A 19,076-nucleotide genomic window follows, 5' to 3' on the forward strand; every position below is an offset into this window, starting at 1 on the left:
TTTTTTTTTTTTTTTTTTTTTTTGTCTAATTTGTTAAGGGAAGTAGTGAGATTCAATCATTATACTTAAGAATGTTGCTGACTGGTAAAGAAAGTATATTGGCAATTGCTTCCTCTATGAGTTCTGTGGTACAGACTGAATTTACACAATATTTATCCCGTTGGTATGGGAGTATATATGCAAATCTGACAGAACTTGGAAAGTTAACATTTTCCACTCTCATGCATGTGACTCATATACTGTGAGCAGAGAGTATATATACGGGCAGTGCCCCCTGAAAATGGCTGACTGACTGGCTAGGAGACAATTTCTCCTCTTTGTTCTGTTTTTCTGCACCAACATTTTTTATTTGTTCCTTTTATCTTCCAATATTGTACTGTCATAGTCTGTTGCTACCTAAATAAGACTTCATTCTTTTACAAGCATGTAAAATAAAAAAAAATCTGTTTTACTTATATAAACCAAGAGAGAGTGGGGAATATATGTTTTATTTGTCCTGACGCTGTTTAGCCATCCAGCATTAACAGAGATTTCTTGCAATGAAAACATTCAGTGGCTTGGTGTAAGCCACTATCTGTAAAGAACCTGACAGAACTCAGCAGTTGAGCAAGACCAGGAAAACTATGTTCACAACGTGCAGGCAGTGGTAAAGTAATTGTATTCAAATTTAAGTTTGAAATGCTTCAGGTGTGGTTGGCATATTGTACTTGATTCATGCAAGGTGTAGTTGTGCCATGGGACATTTACTTGGGCCGAACAGGTACATGGCTAACTGTAAGTGCTTGAACATCCCAGGTTATGTGGTAAAGATAAATTTAGATTAAGAATCTCTTCATTAACCAAAGTGATCTCTAAAATGATAATAAAAAACACCCTGCTTAAACACATAGGCTTTTCTTGACAACGGAATATCTTTATAATTCTGTGCTTAAGTTGTTTCTGGTTTAAAAAAAAATTTACCACGTTGGAACAGGAATGACCAAAAGAAGACGAAAGTGAAGAAGAAAACAAGCAATCCGCAGTTTAATGAAACGTTTTATTTTGAGGTAACTTTTTGTGTGGTATTCTGTTTGTCTGTTTTGTGCAGTGCTTCAAATGTTTTGAAGGAAGCTGTACTTTAGCAGAAATCTCTGTTCAAGTAAATGAAGGAGCCTTTAGTAGCCCCTCAGGTTAAATGACATAATTACATTGCTTGAGACTGCCAGCCAGTAGCGTTCTCCTTATAAGCACCTGTGAGGGTAACTTACTCTCCTTAGTAACTTTATGTAGCGTTTGCTGCCATCAGAGTTCTGTTAGAACTTAAACCTGTCCTGTGGGATTCAACTTGGGCTCAATGCTCTTGAAGATGTTTAAAGAATGAAAACAAACAGTAAATGTCTTATTAAAAAAAATAAGGTAATATAGTGATATACAAAAAAGGGCATAATTCTTGATTAGATTAAAAGAACAAGTTAGTTTATTTAGAATCTGTTTTCACTCTCACTTGAGTTGCCCTTCAGAAGCTAACTTTAAGTTTTTATCTGTAATGAAATACTACATTTGCATGTTAAGGGTCTAGTACTATTCATTTGACTGTTGAAAGTAGTTGAACTTGTGCCTCAAGTGTAGTATAATTTACTTGTTTATGTAGATACTAATCCTAATAAATTGTTCCCTGCTTATGCGCAGAGAAACAGGTATTGTTTGTGTTTTGCTTGAACTGCATAAGATATTGAACATCATTTCTGTAGAAGTAAGAAACTTGGATAAAACTACAATCAAGAAGCACCCCTATAGCATTGTCTTATGATTTCTTGGTGTTAAAGTGAGAATGCAATCCATCAGTCCAGAAATGAGAAGAGAACAAAAATAAGCAGATGGTATAACAAGGGCAAGAAAACTGGGTTTATTTGTTTCCTTAAATGTTTCAGTTCACTTCAGTGCTCTCATCTGGCTCATAATGAAGCCAGTGAGATTCTTGCCATTTTAATGTTTTACTTCCTCCTTGTTTTTTCCTGATACATCAATACTATAGTTCCCCCTGGATCTCAGCTAGCCTTCATCAGACTCCAGCGTGAACTTTTTGCTCCATTAGTTTCCTTTCTGTTCAAAACCAACTTCTTTGGTGAACTGAATATATATATAAATATATATTTAAAGGGATTAATATTTATATAGCACTGTTAGACTTAAGGTTTGCTATTTTATGTTAATAGGAAGATTTTACTTGCAGGTAACAAGGTCCAGCAGTTACACCAAAAAGTCCCAGTTTCAAGTGGAAGAAGAAGATATTGAGAAACTGGAAGTCAGGTGAGTTTAGTAGGTTATTACTACAATAAAATATCGTAATTTGAGATAATAAAAGCTATTCTATTGTAGAGTAGTTCTAGAGAATTTGCACAAAAAATCCTTCAGACATAGAAATTTACCTATGTAATTTGTAGTGTGCTGATTACTGAAGGCAAGGGAGTTTGGATTATCATTCAGGGCTTTGTCTGAGTTTTCTTATGTTGTGAAAGTGTATCTTGTGGCCTCAAATTCTTTCCTGTGTCTGTGGGTAAAGGGGTACAAAGAGGACTTCCTGTTGATACGTACTGGTTTGGGCAGAATACTGATTACGGAACTTGTACTGGATGATAAAAGCAGATCTGATATTCGCTTATGCTTTCAAATGCAGTATTTTCAGAAGAAGAGAGAAAAGCTTCTTAAGAACTTCTCAAGGCTTTCACATTACTTCTGAGAGAAATGTCTGTTTCACTTTCTCATTGCAAATGTTAAGAATAGTTCAAAGTATACTCTTTTTCTGCTTCTTTACCCTAGAGGAAGTCAATCTGTATCTTCTTGATGTAGTTAGAGCAGTCGAATGCCCCAGTGCTCAACTTCTTTATCATACTCCTGCATGTACATGCACTAGATTTGCTGAATGATAAAGTCTTCAAAGCTAGCCTAAGTTTCCTAAAAGGCATCAGAAGAATTTAGTGGTTAGTTTTAATAGCCATTGTAGAACTAAGTTTGTGCATTCTTAACTATTAGCTTTGAGAATATCTTGATTAGTATTGTGTATATCATTATATATGCAAACATTTAGAAAAGTAGTCATGCCCCAACAAATCTAGTATTAATTTTTTTGTTCTTCTTAACATCTGCTGTCTGTCAGAAATGTCAGCGAGGTAAGAAGTTATAGAAAAAATAAAAATAAAAATAAAAACAATTAAACAACCCAGTGTGCATGTCTGGAGTCTGTGATTCCTTTTTAAGATTGCAAACATACATGCTGCTCTTTGGAAAAACACGCGCATGTGTCGGTGTGGCATTGCAGTGTGCCCAGTTGTAGCTATTAGATAGGGATGCGTGAATCTATCAGTTAGAATGTTCATTTGAATTATTTGAGAAGGATCAGTTTTGGGGGTGGAGGCTGTGCAGAAAATACGTGTTACCTATAGCACTATTTTTATTATTATTTTACTGATGGGAGGTTTGCAAGTCTAACTTTCACTATTTGTTCATTGTTTATGGATTAATAAGCCACTTGTTTGATTCCTCTTGCTTTAATTAGAATGGAGTGAGGTTTCTAACATTTCCTGCCTGTGTGCATGTGGATTAGTGCTGTTAATTGAAGATTTTTATTTCTCTGGAGAGGAAAAACAAATAAGTCCTGCTGTTATTTTCAGGGTGGACCTATGGAACAATGGAAATTTGGTACAAGATATCTTCCTAGGAGAAATTAAAGTTCCTGTGAAGGTGTTAAGAAATGATTCCTTTCAAGCATGGTGAGAAATAACGGCTCAGAAGTTAATTTTGTTCTATGCTGCGTATCTCCCCTTGCAAAGGGTGTTTTATTCTAATTTATCATTGGAGTACGTTGTCCTGCTTGAACTACAGTGGTCTAGCTCATCTGAATGAGCTTAGACTTTTGTACATGGAAGGTACAAAGTGTAAAATCTTTCTGAAGTGTTTTCTTGCTGAATATATTAACCTTACCAGAGGGTTCATGGACAACTTCCTTTTTGCCAGTCTGTCTACTCCTGCTAGATATTTAATGTATTTGAGTGGGAAATACAGAGGGTGAAGAGAAGGAAGGCTGAGCATGGCTGTCTGTTAGTTTGCTGAATTTTAGTGATCTGTATATAATTTTCAAGTTAACTGGGAATCCTGAAGCTTCTCAGAACTACATCACTAGTAATTAAATTCGTGTTAGCCTTTCAGAATGACTGAGAAGTCAGACAGCATCCAAATCTTAGGTTTTAATCTTAGCATTTGAATATGATCCGAAATGTAATAAATGTCTGTGTCAGTATTTCTCTGTACACTAAGTAAAAAATTGAGCTTCAGACTCCTTTGCCCAGCACTCTGAGCTGATCAAAAGCCATATGACCATATTAACGTGACATACCTCACTTGAAAACATGCCAAGAGAGAAGTTACATTAGCATGGACGTACTACCACGTAGTGTGTTTGTATAGCTTTCTGAATCAGACATGGCTCATGCACATGTGACTCAAAGTGTAAATGGCCTTCTGTTTGCTAATCGACTTTGTACATGTACTTTGCATGTGAAGATCCTCCTATTCCAATTATGACCTGCTTATAAATATTCTGTGATTTAAAAACTGTTGCTTTTTCTGTTTTTTAATGCTAATTTACATTAAGTGTTCTGAAATGCAATGGGACTACAGGATATATCAGCAGTATCACTGGTACTTTGGAAAAATAAACCTGATCCATGCTGTCAATTAGAGACATTCCTTGTAAATTAGTTGTGCATTGCATTAGTGTGCCTTCAGGGCAATGCATCTTATTATTAGGGGAAAAAAAGGCCAGTCCCATGATTTAAGTACTAATATAAGTCACTATAAAACATTTGAAGTTGGCCAGCCAAATGTTGAATTTATACTATGGTGCCATAAGCTGTTTAAGAAAACTTTTGTGGGACTGCACCTCCTGTTGGAATGAAATTGAACTACAGCAGGAGTCAGAGAAGAATTGATTTAAATGTACCTAAAATAGAAAAAGAGCACATTATCCTAATTGGGGTACAGAAAATTACCCTATTTTTTTTTTTTTTTTCAGGTACTTACTTCAACCAAGAGAAAATGGTAACAAGTCTTCTAAAACGGATGATTTGGGATCACTGAGATTAAATATTTGTTACACTGAAGACTGTGTACTTCCATCTGAATACTACGCTTCTCTAAGAAACTTGCTGCTAAAATCGTCAGATGTTCAGGTAATTCTGTTGGAAAATTACTTTTCAAATGAAGACTTGAAATGGATTATGCACTTCTGTATGAGACCACGTGTGTGGAAATATGCAAAGCTAAAGTTTCTTTATTTCTGTGCAGTGCTATTGTCAAAACTCACTGAGCAACTTGGAGAACGCTTTGTGTTCCAAAATGCCAAAATACAAAGATAATTGTAAAAGAACCAGCAAAGACAGTGAAGGGACCAGTGCTGTGTGACTAGAAGTGATAAAATAGTTCTTACTTACTGATTTCTCTTCTCAACATTGTCTTTTCCCACTGGCTGTTTTCAGCCTCTGCATTTGGAGATTTTCCATGGACATGGACTCATTGGTGCTGGAGGTGTGGATAATCACCCCTGCTAAAAATGGTCTCCATTAGAACATGTTTCTAATTCCACCTTTTCTGAATTGCTTCCATCTGGCCCAATATGCTAATAAGCATAGCTGGATTTTTCACTTGGATATGCTGACAAAGCGACAAGTACAGCAGATAGCAAAGCACTACGAGCCAGGAATTACAGTTAGTAGACTTTATATTCCTCTCTTATGTCATTTGTTCATTTCAATATTGATGAAGTATTAGCAGAGGAAAAGGAAGGTGAATTGGAAGCAGACCGATAAAAATTTTTGCTAGCCAACACAAAAATTGATTCACTGGAATTCAGGAAGAGTTAGATACAGCTCATTGGCAGATAGTGGCTTTTTGACTTAAATACTTTATTTGTTTTGCATTATAATTCACAGCTTTATAATGGGGACAATGTTTTATGAGTGTGGCATCTGTGATATATAGCTATGGTATGGAAAGTCTTGTAAAGATATATGACATTATGGTTGTGCAGCTGCTTAGTGCCTCTTTCTTGTCTCTGTGACAAAGCCGTGTTCTTACCCTCTTGGGTGGATAGAAAGGGTGAATTTCATTCTCAAATGTTAAGTATGGAGTTGATAATAAGCAGTTTTGATTTAAATATTTCAAGGAAATGGAAACTTTCTGTTAGGAAGCCTCATTTGTGGTCTCGCTAGATTTGACTCAATCTGTACTCTACCACGTGTAAGTTGAGCACTTAAATGCTTCACTCATGTTTTTGTTTTTTTTTATTATTCTGCTTTTCCATAGCCAATTTCTGCATCTGCTGCCTATATACTATGTGAAGTTTGTCGAGACAAGTACGATGCTGTTCTGCCTCTTGTACGCTTGCTACTACACCACCATAAGCTAGTTCCATTTGTTGCTGCAGTGGCAGAACTAGATCTGAAGGACACTCAGTATGTATTCCATGTTAAGTTATTTCATGTCTTATAAAATCATTCTTATTTCCACAGGACTTCGTGATACAGCATTGATAAGTGACCATGACAAATCTAATTATCTCATGTAAAACCTTTAAGGTGTGCTCTGCGGTTAGGAAATAAGTGGAGTAGTGGCTTCTGAGGCACTGAGATATGTCCTGTCTAGGCACAGGGGATTTTATCACTATGAACAGCATGGTTCATTTCAAAGTCAACTTCGTAAGGTTTAAGATAAAACAGTTCAACTGTGTTGAAAGAGGTGACTCCTGGAAAGTAATTTTTACGCTGCATTCTGGTACGCATATTCCTTTGTTATATTTTTAACTATAACAAACAGAGATCATACTAAATTCATTAAATTAGAAAGGTTTATTTTGCACAATTGTAATGATCAGCTGTAACACAATCTTAAATGAAGTGTATTTTGATTGAACTTGTTAGTGTAGCTTTAAGATTCTGAACCAGGAGCACCAGGGGAATAGTAGCGTGTCAATCAGGTACAAGTCTTCATTATTTGGGGAATTTCTTCCAGTTGTTTTTTTCTCACGTTCAACACTGAATTATATCTTCCTTGGACTAAAATTTCTTAGGCTTTTCCTTGCACTTTCTATTTGTTCCTGCTTTTGCTAGCAGCTATAGTATTATTTATTCTCTTTCTGTTCACTGGGTGCCACTATGATGGACCTAAGATTCCTAGGATCTGAAATTCCTGACTAAAATATATGATAAAATGTTTTTAAAAACTTAATAGCAGGATAAAATATTACACACTGTGGTTCCTGAGTTCATTTTCCCTCAAATCAATCGTTTTCTTACAGAGAAGCAAATACAATCTTCAGAGGGAACTCATTGGCAACTCGCTGTGTAGATGAAATGATGAAAATAGTGGGAAAACACTACCTAAAGGTTACTTTGAAACCAGTTATTGATGAGGTAGGTTACTGTACTGAACCCATTTGCTTGACTCATTAGTTTGCTGGTGTATCTGAACACTTTGGGCATTTGTATAGTTTGCAGTGTGACAGTAGTGACTCAGGTAAAGGAATTCTAGAGGAAAATTTAATTGAGCAATAGTTGGTTATGAATTACTGGTTAGGAGTTGCTGTTTTTGGCTGTGTTCTGGGTGCTTGGCAGTCGTCAGTGGCAGTTGCTCCAGCTTCTTAACATTTGCAGAATTGCCCATGTGATGCTTAATACAATTCATCTGTGTAAAAAGGCAGATAGAAAAATTAGGATGATTCTTCCATAAGTTTTTGTTCAGAACCATTTAGAATTCTACCCCTAATTGTAGGACAGAGTCTAGTTTTAAAAAGGTGTATTTCCATGCATTCTTTCTGAAAAACGGAACTCTTAACAGTGTTGTTTATTTCAGATATGTGAGTCCCCCAAACCCTGTGAAATAGATCCCATCAAATTAAGAGAAGGTGATAATGTAGAAACTAATATGGTGAGTTTCTTAATCTGTTTTTGCTAATATAAGGTATCTCAAAGTCAAATTTAAAAAAATAATAATTAAATAGCAGCTCTTTGTGTCTGAAAATGAATAATGTAAGGCAATTTGCAAATGGACCAGTGAGGAAAGGCTAGAGGATTACCTGCTTTGTCATCAATTTATTGGGTGTTGTGATTACTAATGTTCCATACATTCAGTTGCTGATATAGCTAATTAGTACTCATCTAATACTTTTCATTTAGCCCTTGCTTGATGCTTGCCTGTTACTACAGGATAATGTGAAAAGCAGCAGTATCTGCCACAAACTAACATTTGCTGGAGATGTGTGGGAGTTATTCTACTTATGCTGTTTTATGTTGTCAAATCACGAAAATGTCTTGATTCATAGTTTTATTCTGCCAGACGCTGCTTATGTGTTTTAATGTGTCGTTACAAAAAAATCCCATATTAATACAAAAAAGGTTTTAAAATGTATGTGGTAATAAAATCGAATAATTGAATAATCAAGCGATGTTTGGAAAAAGAATTGTAAGAGTTGTGTGTTCATTGAAAAGCCATAGCTGATGGTCCAAAAAATAACATTTTCTCCATAATTACAGGAAAATCTGCGCTATTATGTAGACAAAGTATTCCGTGAAATTGTGCGGTCAAGTATAAGTTGCCCTACCCTAATGTGTGATGTTTTTTATTCTTTGAGGCATCTGGCTGCTAAAAGATTTCCAAGTAAGTGTTCTTTTTAAAAATAATCATAAATTTGGAAATGATCTTCAGAGTGAAATGCTTTTTTTCCTTCAGTTCTCTTACGTGCACTGCTAAAATTTCTGCTTTCTCCCAAAAGTCTTCTGAATTTCTTCCCTTACCAATCAGGTATTTGGTTTTGGGGTCAGACTGTATGCTATAGTAAAACTTTGTGGACAGTCAGCTACAATTGTGTTCTCTGGTACTGTGCATATTCTTTGATAAGCTGCAGCAAGGGAGTGAAAAAGCCAACAAAAGCATGACATACTTATGCTTTTTTTTCCAGTAATGCAGGAAGTGATTTAATTGAAAGATACAATTCAGAGCGCTGATCTGCTTATGGGTCCAGTTAAAGTATTTTCTGTTGCAGTTAGACATGTATACAACCTTATCTAATCGACACATTATAGACAGAGTATATGTAAATGCTTGAGATGATCTCATTGTTCCTAACTGTGGAGCTGATGAGCCAGTTCTATGAGAACAGAGCTTCAAAGGGAAATAAATCCACCATTATTAATAGAATGCTTTTTCCCATGATCACATTTCTCATTTCATGTGCCTCATTGATTTTTCTATTCTACTTTAAGATTTGAATGTCTTCTCTGACGTTATCTTCTTAATGAGTTTTATGTTGACTGTCTCATTATTTCCTATTGAGCTTAGTGCATGTTACATTTCATGGTTTTTCTCTGCAGATGACCCTCATGTACAGTATTCTGCAGTGAGCAGCTTTGTGTTCCTTCGTTTCTTTGCTGTAGCCGTAGTCTCACCTCATACTTTTCATTTACGACCTCACCATCCAGTAAGTTTTGTGAAGCTTTGTTCTGTTTTATTCATAACCGTCAAATCTGTTTATCTGGCAAGGCAGAAGTTACTTTTCACTGAGCCTGTTGCTGGGCCAGTAAGGTCACTATCTGTCAGTAGGTTGATGTTTTCAGTTTTATGCCTCACCAAAGCAACTAGGATGTTCACAGTTCTATAAGCAGCAAATTTCTCATTGTTCATAAGGCATTCTCAGAGGATGTAGAAGTGCTGCTTCATTGGAACAGCAAGATCACTGAGGGTTTTTTAAGGTATATAGCCAAATTACATTAGTTCCTCCCATAGTGAATATTAACAGATCTCATTTGTACTTGCAAAGAGCATTTTCATTTCTTGCTTTAATCAGAGGTTTTGAAGTGTCTGTAATCAATCTGTATGTTTATTTAGGACTCCAGTTGTTGCAGAGTTGTCAAACTTTAAATTTTCACATTGTCAATTAGACAGCAAAAAAATCAAAGATGGCAATATGGAAATAAGTGAATACCATTTTATTTTCATATACAAAATATGTATGGAGGCTTATATTTCAGAGGTTATTTTATTAGGTTATTGCATTAATTCATGTCAGTCTACTCAATGTCAAACTAATTAGATGTTATTCCATTTGTTTGAGTAAAAAGAGCTGATGGGAATTTATTACTTGTGTTATGCAGTTCAAGGGCAACAGCAAGGCCCTTTGCTGTGGCTGCTTTTATAATCCTGAAAATTCAAGCAGAGGTTCTAAGTGAGGCAAAGGCCATCCATTGTTTTAAGTTCACTTTGTATTATTAAAGTATATACAGTCTGTTCAGCAATAATTTATTGACTTGGTTTTGAGTAGTTTAGAAACGTGTGGTAATATTTGGGGGATTTGAGGGGTCTGAGATGTTCCATACCGAAAAATATTTTTGTGTGCACTTGTATTAAATTCTAGTGGCAGTGAATAATGTTAAACTGTGCAGTGGGTTGAGAAATGTGTCAGTTTAATCACAAATCATTTCAAAACAATTGCATTTTAGTTTTAGAGGAGCATAGTAAATGCATTCCTTTTCTTTGGGAGAAGAAAAGTAATGAAGGTGTCAGATGTACTATGTCATACAGTGTATTAGTTGGTGTTGCATTTTCATTTTTAAATCAATTTTATCTGGAGTTGTTTGAAAGAAAGTGTAACTTATTTTTGTTTCTTTATTTTAGGATGCACAGACATCCAGAACGTTGACTCTCATATCAAAAGCCATCCAGACTTTGGGAAGTTGGGGAAGTTTGACCAAAAGCAAACTTGTAAGGCTACAGCATTTCCTTCTCCCTTAATGGACTTCATTCTGTGAAAGCTTATTCATGTCCTTATACCTTTTCTTTTAGTCAAGTTTCAAGGAGACATTTATGTGCGAGTTTTTTAAAACATTTCAAGAGGAGAAATTCACTGAATCTGTCAAAAAGGTACCTTTCAATTATGTATGTTTTCTTATAGTTAATGTGTTTCAGCAGACTTATTAAAGGTTTGTTGATATTCAAGTTTCTTTCTTTTTAAAGTGCATTTCAGATGTTAAAAAAAAAAAAGCATGGCAGTAGAATACACATAGCAGTTGTATTTTATGGATGTCTCTTCTTATTTTCTCTTAAGTCCCTGTATATCTAAGTCTAATGTATCTTCAGCTAATCTGTTGAAGTAATTGCTTTGTACTGGAAGAAGCTGTGTTTATGTATTTTTGAAGTAACTTTTGGTTACTCTGTGTCTCTGCCTGGTATCAATCTCCTGTGTGTTTTTCCTTAAGTTCCTAGATGATGTTTCCTCTACTGAAAGTAAAGAACCAAGTGGTCTGAGTGAGCCCGTACATCTAAAAGAAGGGTAAAGAAAAATGAATAGAAAAAGACCTGACTTGACGGTTTTCTTTTACGCCAACATTTAAATTAATAATTCTCTGAAATGTCTGATGTACTGTAGTACTTACAACATTTATTTATCTTAATTCTTTCTCTCTGGAGCTGCTGATGGAAGCAGATTCTACAAACTTTTCAGTCTACTTGTAACACTTGTGGAGGAAAAATTAGAAGCAACTTTAAAATCTTTTTAAGTCTGTCTGCATTTTTGTTACAGTTTGGTTTGTGCTGTGATGATTTATTCAGAAAATGAAAAAGTGGTTTAAAATAAGGTAACACATAATTACCTTGTGTGATGCCTAAACCCAGCCAGCTAGATATTCTTCCTTCATGGCAGGGTATCAAGATTACCTTGTAATTGGAATATTTAACTGTAGATTATAAAATGCTTTTATAAATGTTGTGGTGAAAATCATTAATTCTAAGAAATAAGCAAGCTGAGAAATTCATCAGTTTATGAGGACAGAGAACTTTGTGTTCACCCCTGAGAAGCAGATACATATTAAGTGCAGATTTTATTGGGGGGGGGGAAAAAAGCACCAGAATTTTACACAATAAAAATATACTTATTAAAATAGTACATAAAAATGGTCATGTAGTTGAATGCATCTTAGTCACTTCTTGAAAATTTGGAGTTAGGAATCTGAATAAGCGAGTGTTGCTCCCCATATTTGCTCCTGTTTTTCTCACTCTTAGCCTGTAAATAGAACCCTCTTTACACAGTCAGTGTACTGGGAGGTAATCTTGACCCATTTACAACAAATAGAACTGTAATGACAGTGAAATCGACTGTGTTGTATGATGAGTAATGTTGTGCTCCCACGTGGTTTTGAAAGCTCTCTGGAAGATTAAAGTTGCATTTTCATTTGATTCTTTTGTTACAGAGAAATGTACAAAAGAGCTCAGGGAAGGACTCGGATTGGTAAAAAGAATTTCAAGAAGCGGTGGTTCTGTCTGACAAGTAGAGAATTCACCTACCACAAACAGCAAGGTTCAATGTTTTACAGTTACTTTTATTTTTCAGTGTTTTCTGTTTGTATCTGAACATGACTACTTAAAATTCATGCTTTTTCGTACCAGACTTGATCTATTTGTTACCTTTTGCTGTGTTTGCTACATTCTCCTGAACTGAGTTGCAGAGTCATGTTTGTCCTGTAGAAAACCTTTACACCACAGATTACTGGACTCAACTGTGCAGAGTTGAGATTTGAAGACCAAAATAGCTGGCAGTTGGAGAGGTCCAAGGTCTAGAACCTTCCAAGGTCTGCACTGTAGTAGTGAGATTCTTAGCCCTGGAAGAGAGCTAGAGACCATCCAGGCTGGAAGTACTGTCAGCTCTCAGGCCTTAATTACAGCCACCCATGATCCTGGGAATTTCCAGTTCAGTACAGCAGTATTTATTCCTGTTCTTGCAGTAGGGAATTTGTTAAACATGAATGCTGGTAACTGGTAAAATGTGAGGTTATATATGAGGTTTGTTATTCTTTTATTTTGTGAGTTCCCTGCTTTATGGATGCATAATAACTTAAGCAGATGCATCCATGATAAATGGCAGGTACATTTTCTAAGCCTCTTCATGTCCTGCTGGGACTAAACGAGTTCTAAGTTCTTGCAGCTTTAGAGGATAGTCAATAATTTATATACTTTTTCTCAATAATAAAAAGGATGTTTTGAGAACTTAATAGAATCATGGCGCTGAGTTTACAAAATATTTGTTTCACACTCGTTATTTATTTACAAAATTTTACAGACAAGGAACCAATTTTCACTATTCCAGTCAAAAACATTCTAGCAGTGGAGAAGCTTGATGAGAGCTCCTTCAACAAGAAAAATGTAAGTTAGAAGGTGATTTCTCTCCAGTCCTTGATGTATTCATAAAATAACAGGTTCTAGTTAGCTCAATAAACTCCAAAATATCTTTGTTGTACTGGGGGGGGGAGAAAGAAGGTTACATTCAGTCTTTTGCAAGAGTCTTTTGACTCTTCTGAGTACAGAACTTAGCCTGGGGATTCAGATTTCTGTGCCAGCTTTTCTGAATGGTTTTATGACTTGCCCCCCTTTCTGAGTACCTAAAATGCAGGTTAGAACTACCGTGACCTTATAACAGCACTTATGTGTAAGGTAGTAATAGTATGTATTGCATTATTTGCTGATGTAATAAAATGTGATGTTACTTAACTTGTACTTATTCTCTTTGATGAGAAATTATATAATAATCATCTGATATAGTTGTTCCTGCAGCCTCATTCTGGACCTGTAGCACATTCTGTCCTTACATCAATCCAAAATTCTGAGGCAGTGATGAAGTACAGCTGTTACTTAGGGGTGAGCATGACTAAAGGAGAGACCTCTGGGAATCTCCTATTACTCTTAGGATATATAGTACAAAATCTGAGGTCACATCTAAAGAGACTTGAATGAGGAGGGCATTTTTATTATTTAAGACTGTTTTGGATGAAGAAGTTGAACACAGCTGGTTTTGTGTTGGGTTCTTATGTTAGGATTCTATAGTAAAATGTGAGAGGTAAAAAGTCCTTTTCTCTCTCTCTTATCTCACTTTCAGTCTTTATTTTGCTTTGAATTGCATGAGGTTTGAAACTTATTTTGGACGTATTCAAAATAGATCATTAATTGGGCTTTATTTACTGAGCAAAATTGCATTTATTGCATTACTTCTACAGATGTTTCAAGTACTACATGGAGAAAAGCCACTCTATATCCAAGCAAATAATTGTGTAGAAGCTAGTGAGTGGATAGAAGCTCTCTGTCGAGTAACAAGATGCAACCAGAAGAGACTTAGCTTTTACCACCCTTCGGCTTTTTTGAATGGCAACTGGCTTTGCTGCAAGGCTACAGTAGAGAACACAGTGGGCTGTGCTCGTTGCACTGCGTAAGTTGCGTCTCAGATGAGAATGTGTATGTTTAGTAAGTCCGATCACAGGTGACTCACTGTACAATTTGAGAATCTGTAGGCAAGGCTTCCTGTCTGCTTTAGCAAGTTACTAAGAACATGTAGTTCTTGGATTACTTATTTTCTGTTTGTTCACCTTTTAGAGATGTTCCTGCTGATACTCAAATTGAGATTGATGGAGACAGAGAGACGGAAAGAATTTACTCGCTTTTCACCATCAACATGTCTAAACTTCAAAAGCTGGAAGGTACTCAAGTACAAATTCAGAAGAATTATACTGTATTTTTCAACTCTAATTCTTTAGATCTCTAACATCTACTTGATGTCTTACCTATTTAGTTAACAATAACAGACTGGAGACAGAATATATGTAGGTAATGCCTCCAATGTATTTCCATTAAAAGTACATCAGATATAGAGAGTGTGGTAACAACATTTGATTGAGCAAATTCTCAGTGACAAAACACTATTTTTCATCGTAGCCACTACTGAAATTCACCACCCACCACCTTGCTGTACTGACATGCACTGTTTGATCTCCATAACTGTCCAGCAAGTGCTACTGAATGTCCACAGGTGCAATTTTTTCTGCCTGGAGGAGAATTCAGTGGCACACCTTTGTTATCATGCACAGTTCCATGTCAGATGCCATTTTGTCATACTTCTCTTCTACAATCTGTCACGTGGCAACAAAAAGTGATGGGATATTGGTGGGAAGGTCGAACTTCTATTGCCATACCAGCAATACTGTCATGGGCCAGTATTATAACATAGGAAGCATTATTTTCAGAGCAGTTCTTGTACTGAGTCTTTAGTACTCTAGTAACAGACATTGTTCAGTCATTTCTTAGCAGTAGACATCAGGTGAGCACATTATTCGATCTGAGTCTGTGTATGAAAAATTCTGAAACAGTCTTAACAAAGATGGCAAGTCTAGTCGTTTGCTTTTTTCCCCTGTTCTTGTTTTCCTGGTTATGGAATGAATTATATGCAGTGTAGCTGAGTTAAAAGAAAGCATTGATTTTGGTTAGGAGGGAGCTGGCTAATCAGGATGCAGAACTAGTGGAGAACAAGCAACAGAACCACAAATACATCTAGCTGATACTTTTTCTGTCTCAGTCTGCTATATGCATACACTAGAGTAAGATCACTTTTCAGAATTTCAGAATCCTTGTTTACATGGTAGGAGTTAAATGTGCTGCTTGATAACCAAAATCTAATTGGGAGTTTGTGATTATTTTTGTAGAGGCTTGTGGAAGCATCGCTGTCTATCAGGGTCCACGGAAAGAACCAGATGACTATTCTAACTTCACAATTGAAGATTCTGTGGCAACTTTTCATACCCTTAAACAGATAATAGATACAGTAGAAAAGCTGAATGAATCACATGAGAAATACCTAAAGAAGAGATCATCCAGTGCTGAATATGGTAGTGAGTAAGTATTTTAAATAATTTTGATGTACAAATATGTACTAACAAAAATTTAAGATGATAAAGTTCAGGGAGCAATAACTGAACCAAAACTAGATTTTTGACAACCCAGAGACATGGAGGAAAATAAGGGATGTAATTTCCTTTATTTGTAGTAGTGCAGCTCTTCATCAGTTGATAGATAATAGCTTGTGCCAGAAGAATATCTTGTTTCATCTGTTTGTGTCAAGATTCCCTTAAGCAACAAATCTGTAGTTTTCTTGCAATTTCAGGTTTGTGTGCACGTCACGTATTAACCTGAACTTCCTGCTAACCTTCTGATGTTCCTTAGTATTTTAAGTTGTCTTAGGAAGTTTCAGTTAAGGAATTAAATTGTCTGACTACCTTCTAGTGCTTTTCTTTTTAAACTTTTTTAATCAAGCATCAGTTAAAGTTAAATGATCAGGTTCTTATTATTATACTGAAAGCACGCATTTATTGCATACTTTGTGTTTTAAATTCTCTTGTCGTGCTCAATGATAAATGCAGTTTTTTAAAATAGAATTTAAAAAAATATATATATCTTTTCAAGCTCATTGCTCCAGAGTTGATTGTTTCGATTCTCCTCAATCCAAGCTTTTGTCCACATAACAGCACTGGTCAAATCCTGTGTTTTCTTTGTTGCATCAGTAATGTTTAAATTTTCAGAAGAAAGAACACTACAAGAGTATTTGATATTGGGCTCAGGTTGTTCTGAAGAAGTGACAATTGATTTGTGAGTTCCACGTGCAAGTACATAAGGCTTTATGCAAATCACAAACATCCAGAAATTACGCAAAAAATTGTTTTTCTTAATGAGTAAAAAGTACATGAAATAATTAAAAAGCAAAGGGTAACCATTACAAATATTTACATGTGATGTTTTTCTTTTTTTTTTCTTTTTTTTTTTTTTTTCCAGAAAAAATCCAATCGGGAAGGTTTCCTAACCAAAACCAGCTATGGCACACTTGGATGAAAAACAAACTGGAAGCATTCTCAAGTTTTTTGTTGTTTTGTTTCATTTTGTAGTTCATTATGTGCATTTTCACAAAGTATTTAAAAATGAACATACATGCTAGTTGTGTTGACAATCTATTTAATATTTAATAGAAAGCTAGCTACTTGGAAATCTGGTCTTTAAAGCTGAAGAACTTGAAGTTCCAGGTTCTGAAAGTAACAAATATGAGTAAATCTAAGAGTTGTTTGCTGTTTTATTGGAAAGAATTTTCTAAACAAATAAGCTTTTTAATGGAAGAAAATCAACATGATGTTTGTTGGTTGTATTGCATCTCTTAATGCATGTACTGCAAACTTGTATGAGTTTACAATGAATGCCTGCCCTGCTGATAACAATCTTTAAATAGAAATCCCGAGATACTCTGTCATAGAAAAGATCTGAATTTTCACAGTCAACTCATTTGACATTCTTTTTTTTCCTATATTAGGTGTTGTTAGAACTTGGTTTAACTACACCTGAAGTCTTACAGAATCATGCAGTATGTTGCAAATAATCTGGACAGCAGATGCAAGAATTTAGGTTTTGTTGTTTAAGTACTAAAGAAGAAGAAATCAGGGAACTTTTATTATGCCTCCTGTTTACATTTGAAGTGAGTGGTATATGGAGAGACATGAGACCAGTATCAATTTCCTGTAGGGTACTTTTTTAAGGTACTTTTTTCTTTATCTGAAAACAGATGCAGGGTAGCAGCGTTCTTCATAAATAAGTTTGCCTACAGATTTAAAAACAAACTCAAATGTGAACTGGTTACGGTTAAGTACCGATCAATTGACATCATCCTGTTCATGATCTTTTGATTTAAAAAAAAAAAAAGTAATAGCTAGGTTCAGTTCACCATTTGACTACAAATCTAATAAATAATCTCTATTATATAATCACTCAAAGCACTTTAGATATCTGGACTATCCCAGATTATTTTTAGATACTTTGTAGTATCTGCTTGTTATGATCAGTTCAATGATCAACATTGTTTTTCTTTAAACAATGCTTCAGTGAATATTTTTATATCCTTAGCTATATGAATTCTTATTTGCCAATTAACACAATTTTTAAACTGCCATTCTTGACTCTAGTAAGATTAATTTTTGCTCATTTCATCTGAGATGTTAGGTTTCTGCTGAAAGAACGTATATGTATATAACCTGGAAGAAGCAAAGATGGCAACTTTGCTTCATCAGTATTAAATATAATGGTACTCCTTGGAATACTATTTTTAATAATAACTATATGTGGTACTTTTTATTTTTGAGCATTTGCTGTGGGATCTTCTGTTGTTTATTTGTTGGTGTGTTTTGTTTTACAATCATGATTTTGGCCAAATTAGTTAGAAATGTGACATACAAATAGAGTAGAAATCCACAATGCTTGAAAACTCTAAGCTGGTTCAGTTACTATGCGTATGTAACACTGTTGTAGGGGAGCTTTCTGTAATAGAAGCACACTGGCAAGACAAGATTGAAGTTTTTTTTTTAATGAATGTAACTTGTTAAAATAACTATTTGTTTTAAAACCGTACAAACCACGATAGAATGTCTGGGAATCAGTGCTAGTGTCTGCGATGCCACAATATTCAGTCACCTCCACCGTTCTTGCCTTTACTTAAATAATTTTGATGTATTTTAAGGGATTTTCATTTGCCAAACGGTTCAAATTGGAGTGGTGGGAATCATATGAATGCCAATAAATGTGTTTTGCCAAGGTAAATTGGGTCTGTGTAACTGCCATCAAAAAGTTGCCATTAATCACAAATTAAGTGCTTTTATGTGTCGAGGTTAGATTGTGCTGTACATTGATTAACACTGTGGCAAAGCGTGTCTTCCTTGGGGCCATTTTTTTTAAGATTTCATAATCCAGATTATGGAAAAACACTTGGAACTGGTTTTTTGTTGTTGTTGTTGTTGGTTTTTTTTTAAAGAAAAGTTAAATAATAATAAAGAAAATGCACTTTTTTCTTTGATGGTACTGGAATATTTAGGAAAAAGAACAAAGGCCATTGAATATTTGTGACCAGTAGGATTTAATTTCTCATTTTTATAATGTTTAAAAACACAGTAGATGTTCTAGAATTTAATTAGGTACGAGTAGGATGATTAATAATAAAAGTTGCCTTCATTTTGATTAGTCTAGAAACATGATGTTATTCAGTAATCAGTTCTGTTTGGATTGTAAATTATCATTAGTTTTAATTTGTGTTATGCTGATGTATTGTTGAATGTATTTTTATTTAAATTTTATTTTCTTATCAGGACATTAAAATGTTTTGTAACGTCGCTTGAGAATAACTCATAAATAAATTCCAACAAACTTGA

General features: G+C 35.0%; 1 protein-coding gene across 4 annotated transcripts in view; it reads left to right on the forward strand.

Annotated features, from left to right (window-relative positions):
* RASA2 (RAS p21 protein activator 2) overlaps positions 1-19,076 on the forward strand; it is a 39,989-nt gene extending 20,913 nt beyond the window's left edge. For 3 of the 4 annotated variants that reach the window (XM_032446467.1, XM_032446466.1, XM_032446468.1), the window contains exons 7-25: positions 974-1,046; positions 2,213-2,289; positions 3,651-3,749; positions 5,051-5,207; positions 6,340-6,488; positions 7,331-7,445; positions 7,885-7,959; positions 8,565-8,688; positions 9,402-9,508; positions 10,702-10,788; positions 10,870-10,947; positions 11,283-11,356; positions 12,273-12,379; positions 13,139-13,221; positions 13,618-13,713; positions 14,070-14,278; positions 14,443-14,546; positions 15,546-15,735; positions 16,669-19,076. In XM_032446467.1, the coding sequence (XP_032302358.1) occupies positions 974-1,046; positions 2,213-2,289; positions 3,651-3,749; positions 5,051-5,207; positions 6,340-6,488; positions 7,331-7,445; positions 7,885-7,959; positions 8,565-8,688; positions 9,402-9,508; positions 10,702-10,788; positions 10,870-10,947; positions 11,283-11,356; positions 12,273-12,379; positions 13,139-13,221; positions 13,618-13,713; positions 14,070-14,278; positions 14,443-14,546; positions 15,546-15,735; positions 16,669-16,696 (2,032 nt within the window). In that variant the 3' untranslated portion in view covers positions 16,697-19,076. The remainder of the gene's footprint in view (positions 1-973; positions 1,047-2,212; positions 2,290-3,650; positions 3,750-5,050; positions 5,208-6,339; positions 6,489-7,330; positions 7,446-7,884; positions 7,960-8,564; positions 8,689-9,401; positions 9,509-10,701; positions 10,789-10,869; positions 10,948-11,282; positions 11,357-12,272; positions 12,380-13,138; positions 13,222-13,617; positions 13,714-14,069; positions 14,279-14,442; positions 14,547-15,545; positions 15,736-16,668) is intronic. The other variant, XM_015871445.2, reaches the window with a different exon arrangement.

Source organism: Coturnix japonica, chromosome 9 (assembly GCF_001577835.2).
Source record: "Coturnix japonica isolate 7356 chromosome 9, Coturnix japonica 2.1, whole genome shotgun sequence".
Lineage (NCBI taxonomy): Eukaryota > Metazoa > Chordata > Aves > Galliformes > Phasianidae > Coturnix > Coturnix japonica.